This window comes from Salvelinus sp. IW2-2015, unplaced genomic scaffold (genome assembly GCF_002910315.2).
Source record: "Salvelinus sp. IW2-2015 unplaced genomic scaffold, ASM291031v2 Un_scaffold5662, whole genome shotgun sequence".
Lineage (NCBI taxonomy): Eukaryota > Metazoa > Chordata > Actinopteri > Salmoniformes > Salmonidae > Salvelinus > Salvelinus sp. IW2-2015.
In genome coordinates, this window is record NW_019946927.1 from 15,634 (window position 1) to 22,162 (window position 6,529).

The following is a 6,529-nucleotide window of genomic DNA, read 5'->3' on the forward strand; positions in this document are numbered from 1 at the left end:
TCCTGCGACAGACTCCAGTCTGTGTGTGTGTGTGTGAGTGTGTGTGTGTGTGCTGTGTGTGTGTGTGGTGTGTGTGTGTGTGTGTGTGTGTGTGGTGTGTGTGTGTGTGTGTGTGTGTGTGTGTGTGTGTTGTGTGTGTGTGTGTGTGTCCTATACAATTATACAACTACAGGCTAACTGTGTTGTCTGCCTCTCTCCCAGCTCTGTAGTCTGGGTTGGATCAATCTCAGTGCACCCTGCCCAGTGTGTGTGCACACACACACACACACACACACACACACACACACACACACAGAGAAAACAGGCTAACTTGTTTTTCTGTTCATTCAAGCCTGTCTCTCTGACTAACAGGACATGTTGACAAGCCTGTCTCTCTGACTAACAGGACATGTTGACAAGCCTGTCTCTCTTGACTAACAGACATGTTGACAGCCTGTCTCCCCTGACTAACAGGACATGTTGACGAGCCTGTCTCTCTGACTAAATGGACATGTTGACAAGCCTGTCTCTCTGACTAACAGGACATGTTGACGAGCCTGTCTCTCTGACTAACAAGGACATGTTGCCGAGCCTGTCTCTCTGACTAACAGGACATGTTGACGAGCCTGTCTCTCTGACTAACAGGACATGTGACAAGCCTGTCTCTCTGACTAACAGGACATGTTGACAGCTGTCCTCGACTAACAGGACATGTGACAGCCGTCTCCTGACTAACAGGACATGTTGACGAGCCTGTCTCTCTGACTAACAGGACATGTTGCCGAGCCTGTCTCTCTGACTAACAGGACATGTTGACGAGCCTGTCTCTCTGACTAAATGGACATGTTGACGAGCCTGTCTCTCTGACTAACAGGACATGTTGACAAGCCTGTCTCTCTGACTAACAGGACATGGACAAGCCTGTCTCTCTGACTAACAGGACATGTTGACAAGCCTGTCTCTCTGACTAACAGGACATGTAGGAGGGTGGAGCCATCGAGTGATCAGCAGTCAGGAGGGTGGATCAGCACGGTCAGGAGGGGTGGATCACGCCACCGGTCAGGAGGGTGGATCAGCACCGCGTCAGGAGGGTGGAACAGCACCGGTCAGGAGGGTGGAACAGCACCGTCAGGAGGGTGGAACAGCACCGGTCAGCGAGCCGTGGGATCAGCAGCCGGTGCAGCGGGGTGGATCAGCGAGGTCCGAGGGGGACTAGCAGCCCGGTCAGCTGGAGTCGGCATAGACACACGGTCAGTAATTGCCAGAAGTCAACTGTTGGATCAGTTTGTGTTGATGAAGACGACCGCTTGTGATCAGTTCGAGACGTGGATCACACGTCAGATGGTCACCCTCCGGGGGTGGATCTAGCACCGGTACAGTGGGCTGCCGATGACCGGTCATCAGGTGATGTCGAGTCTGCTGTGCATCCGGTCAGGGGGTGGATCAGGCTGTTTTCAGGATTAAAAATTATTGTAAATTCAACAACTTGTGTTTGATGATGAATTGAACACTGAGTGACCCCATCCTTGGCTGGGATCCAGTTGACCCCATCCTTGGCTGGGATCCAGTTGACCCATCCTTGGCTGATCGTTGACCCCATCCTTGGCTGGGATCAGTTGACCCATCCTTGGCTGGATCCAGTTGACCCATCCTATGGCTGGATCCAGTGATCCTGCGGATCCAGTTGACCCCATCCTGGCTGGGATCCAGTTACCCCATCCTTGCTGGATCAGTTGACCCCATCCTTGGCTGGGGATCCAGTTGACCCCATCCTTGGCTGGGATCCAGCTAATCAGACGGATGTAATGGTACGTAAAGTAGTATGTGCTTTTTTCTGTTCCCTTTTCAAATCAAACATACATTCATTAATAAATAAATGTTATTGTTGTTCCCCCTGCAGCACATTGGGCCAGCCATCCCAGAGGTGAGCTCCATCTGGTTCAAGCTCTACCTGTACCATGTGACCGGCCAGGGTCCTCCCTCCCGCTGCTGTCCAAGGGCTTCCAGGCTCCGGAAACTACCGGACATCTTCCAGGTCAGTCTATAGAAACTACCAGACATCTCCAGGCAGTCTATAGAAACTACCAGACATCTCCAGGTCAGTCTATAGAACACCAGACATCTTCCAGGTCAGTCTATAGAAACTACCAGAACATCTTCCAGGTCAGTCTATAGAAACTACCAGACATCTCCCAGGTCAGTCTATAGAAACACCAACACATCCCAGGTCAGTCTATAGAAACACCAGACATCCCCAGGTCAGTCTATAGAAACTACCAGACATCTCCAGGTCAGTCTATAGAAACTACCAGACATCTCCCAGGTCAGTCTATAAAACTACCAGACATCTCCAGGTCAGTCTATAGAAACTACCAGACATCTCCCAGTCAGTCTAGTAGAAACTACCAGACATCTCCCAGGTCAGTCTATGAAACTCGACACTTCCAGTCAGTCTATAGAAACTACCAGACATCTCCCAGGTCAGTCTATAGAAACTACCAGACATCTTCCAGGTCAGTCTATAGAAACTACCAGACATCTCCCAGGTCAGTCTATAGAAACTACCGGACATCTTCCAGGTCAGTCTATAGAAACTCCAGACATCTCCCAGGTCAGTCTATAGAAACTACCAGACATCTCCCAGGTCAGTCTAGAAACTACCAGACATCTCCCAGGTCAGTCTATAGAAACTACCAGACATCTTCCAGTCAGTCTATAGAAACACCAGACATCTCCCAGGTCAGTCTAGAAACTACCAGACATCTCCCAGGTCAGTCTATAGAAACCACAGACATCTCCAGGTCAGTCTTATAGAAACTACCAGACATCTCCCAGGTCAGTCTATAGAAACCACCAGGACATCTCCCAGGTCAGTCTATGAAACTCCAGACAACTTCCCAGGTCAGTCTATAGAAACACCAGACATCTCCCAGGTCAGTCGCTAGAAACTACCGACATTCCCAGGTCAGTCTATAGAACTACCAGACAATCTCCCAGGTCAGTCTATAGAAACTACCAGACATCTTCCAGGTCAGTCTATAGAAAACCAGACATATCTCCCAGGCAGTCTATAGAAACTACCAGACATCTCCCAGGTCAGTCTGCTAGAAAACTACCAGACATCTCCAGGTCAGTCTATAGAAACTACCAGACATCTTCCAGGTCAGTCATAGAAACACCAGACATCTCCCAGGTCAGTCTATAGAAACTACCAGACATCTCCCAGGTCAGTCTGTTAGAAACTACCAGACATCTCCCAGGTCAGTCTATAGAACCACCAGACATCTCCCAGGTCAGTCTATAGAAACTACCAGACATCTCCGGTCAGTCTATAGAAACCACCAGACATCTCCCAGGTCAGTCTGTAGAAACTACCAGACATCTCCCAGGTCAGTCTATAGAAACTACCAGACATCTCCCAGGTCAGTCTATAGAAACTACCAGACATCTCCCAGGTCAGTCTATAGAAACTACCAGACATCTCCAGGTCAGTCTATAGAAACTACCACACCTCCCAGGTCAGTCTATAGAAACTACCAGACATCTCCCAGGTCAGTCTATGAAACTACCAGACATCTCCCAGGTCAGTCTAGAAACTACAGACATCTCCAGGTAGTCTATAAAACTACCAGACATCTTCCAGGTCAGTCTATAGAAACACCAGACATCTCCCAGGTCAGTCTATAGAAACACCAGACATCTCCCAGGCAGTCTGTAGAAACTACCAGACATCTCCCAGGTCAGTCTATAGAAACTACCAGACATCTCCCAGGTCAGTCTATAGAAACTACCAGACACTCCCAGGTCAGTCATAGAAACACCAGACATCTCCAGGTCAGTCTATAGAAACTACCAGACATCTTCCCAGGTCAGTCTATAGAAAACTACCAGACAATCTCCAGGTCAGTCTATAAAACTACCAGACATCTTCCAGGTCAGTCTATAGAAACCACCCAGACATCTCCCAGGTCAGTCTGTAGAAACTACCAGACATCTCCAGGTCAGTCTATAGAAACTACCAGACATCTCCCAGGTCAGTCTATAGAAACCACCAGACATCTCCCAGAGTCAGTCTGTATGAAACTACCAGACATCTCCCAGGTCAGTCTATAGAAACACCAGACATCTCCCAGTCAGTCTATAGAAACTACCAGACATCTCCCAGGTCAGTCTATAGAAACCACCAGAACATCTCCCAGGTCAGTCATTGTTTAGAAACTACCAGACATCTCCCAGTCAGTCTATAGAAACACCAACATCTCCCAGGTTCAGTCTATAGAAACTACCAGACATCTTCCAGGTCAGTCTATAGAAACCACCAGACATCTCCCAGGTCATCTGTTAGAAACCTACCAGACATCTCCCAGGTTCTCGATCTCCAGATAAAAAACCAGCGTCAGACATTCTCCAGATCAGTTCCCAGGTTAGGTAAAGTAACTACCAGACATCTACGTCCAACAGCACAGAGTTCAAGATCTATAGAAAACCAACGCAGAAACAACTCTCCCAGATCAGTCTGTAGAAACATAACCCAGACAATGCTCCAGAGGTCAAGTTCTATAGAAGCTAACAACCAAGAACACATACCAGCACATAGGTGCTAGTCCTATAATTGATCTAATAACATTACCAGGATCAAACATCTCCCAAGGTCTATAGTACACTAGTCACGTATTAAGACCTACAACTGATGAGCGACTCTAAAATTGGCAAGATTTGGCGCGACATCGCTTCTCACTGAGTGATATATAATATTCTGTGGACTGGTTTCACAGACATACATTAATCTTTGTTTTGGACTCAAAATATAATTCAATGAAGAACTTCCGTCTAAGTCTAGGACTTGGCTTTATCTATGTCTGGGAAACCGCTGGTCCTTCCTGTTTAGCCTTCGAGCTACTGTCTGTCATCGGAAAGACAGACTCCAGTAAACCAATTATTGCATCAAAATACAATTTCTCTGGTTGTGAGGATCCCTGGTGATTAATTATGTTGTATGAGTTCCAGGTCTATGACAGGTTGCTGATCACTTCCTGGGGTCACGACCCAGGTGTGGTACCTTCGTCTAACGTGCTGGCCATGCTCAATGACGCCCTCACACACTCCGCTGTACTCATTCAGGTAAGAGACACACACACCCGAGTGGCGCAGCTGTCTAAGGCACTGCATCTCAGTGCTAGAGGCGTCACTACAGACACCCTGGTTCGATTCCAGGCTGTATCACAACCGGCCGTGATCGGTAGTCCCATAGGGGGCGCAGAATTGGCCCAGCATTGTCCGGGTTTGGCCGGTGTAGGCAGTGATTATAAATAAACATTTATTCTTCACTGACTTGCCTATTTAAATAAAGGTTAAATAAAATAATATATATATAATTTAAACACACACACACTCTAACGTAAGTCTCTCTGGGTCCACAGGGCCATGGGGTGCAGGGTCATGGAGAGACAGTTCACGTCCCCTTCCCGTTTGACCAGGAGGATCTCAAAGGAGGTAGCTGGTTCTTTAGCTGCTGTATTTGATGCACTGCGATCTATCTGAGCCTGCAGAACTGACGATCGTTTCAGATAATCAAGTCAGAGACCTGTTACTTTTCTCAAGCCCTCTCTTCTTTTGAATTTGGTTGACTACAGGAAGTGACACGTTAGAAGTATCCACATTATATGATATACAAATTTTCGCGTAAACCTAATTGAACCCTTTCTGCCCCCTCCTCCCAGAGTCTCCTTCTCCAACATGTGTGTCCACAAGGCCCTGCTGCTGCTGAGGAGAAGGTGATCTGGAGCACCAGTGTGGTTACATCACCATGCTCCACCCCAACACCAGCACCGCAGGATGGCCAGCGAGAGCTCCGACGGGGTGAGTGGAAGTAGAGACCGGGGTGGGGTAGGATCAGACGGCAGGGGTGGGTAGCAGATAGCGGCGACTGAGTAGTGGTGCAGGGTGGAGTAGGTCTGATGGCAGGTGAACAGTGGCAGGGTAGGTGGACGGAGAAGTTACGTCTCTTTTCAGTGACATTACCAAGGCATTGATGCACGTACTATCTGCTAAGCAGCACCTGGTAGTAAAAAACTCAGGTGGATGGAAAGACTCCTGCCCTGACGAAGCAGGAGACCAGAACTAATGAGAGAGCACAGCTGGTTGCATCCTGGTTCTGCTCCCTGAGCTGAGACACAGAAACTAATGAGGAGACAGTCTGGTTGCATCCTGGTTCTGCTCCCTGAGCTGGAGACACAACACTAATGAGAGAGTCAGTCTGTGGCTCTGGGTTCTGCGCCCTGACTGGAGACACAGAACTAATGAGGAGAGCAGCTGTTGGTATTCCTGGGTTCTGCTCCTGAGCTGGAGCACAAAACTAATGAGAGGCAGTCTGGTTGGGCATCCTGGTTCTGCTCCCGAGTGGAAGACACAGAAACTAATGAGGAGAGCAGTCTGGTGCATCCTGGTTCTGCTCCCCTAGCTGGAGACACAGAACTAATGATGAGAGCAGTCTGTTGTTATCCTGGTTCTGCCCCTGAGCTGAGACACAAAACTTAATGAGGGGCAGTCT

The 6,529-nt window shown here is 48.5% G+C and overlaps 1 protein-coding gene across 1 annotated transcript in view; it reads left to right on the plus strand.

The window, feature by feature from the left end:
• LOC112078422 (protein FAM91A1) overlaps positions 1-5,838 on the plus strand; it is a gene marked incomplete at its 3' end in the record, with an annotated part of 15,333 nt that extends 9,495 nt beyond the window's left edge. Inside the window, exons 2-5 of the mRNA XM_024144677.2 lie at positions 1,880-2,014; positions 4,987-5,100; positions 5,400-5,472; positions 5,731-5,838. Of these exons, the coding sequence (XP_024000445.1) occupies positions 1,880-2,014; positions 4,987-5,100; positions 5,400-5,472; positions 5,731-5,838 (430 nt within the window). The remainder of the gene's footprint in view (positions 1-1,879; positions 2,015-4,986; positions 5,101-5,399; positions 5,473-5,730) is intronic.
• Positions 5,839-6,529: the final 691 nt, after the last annotated feature.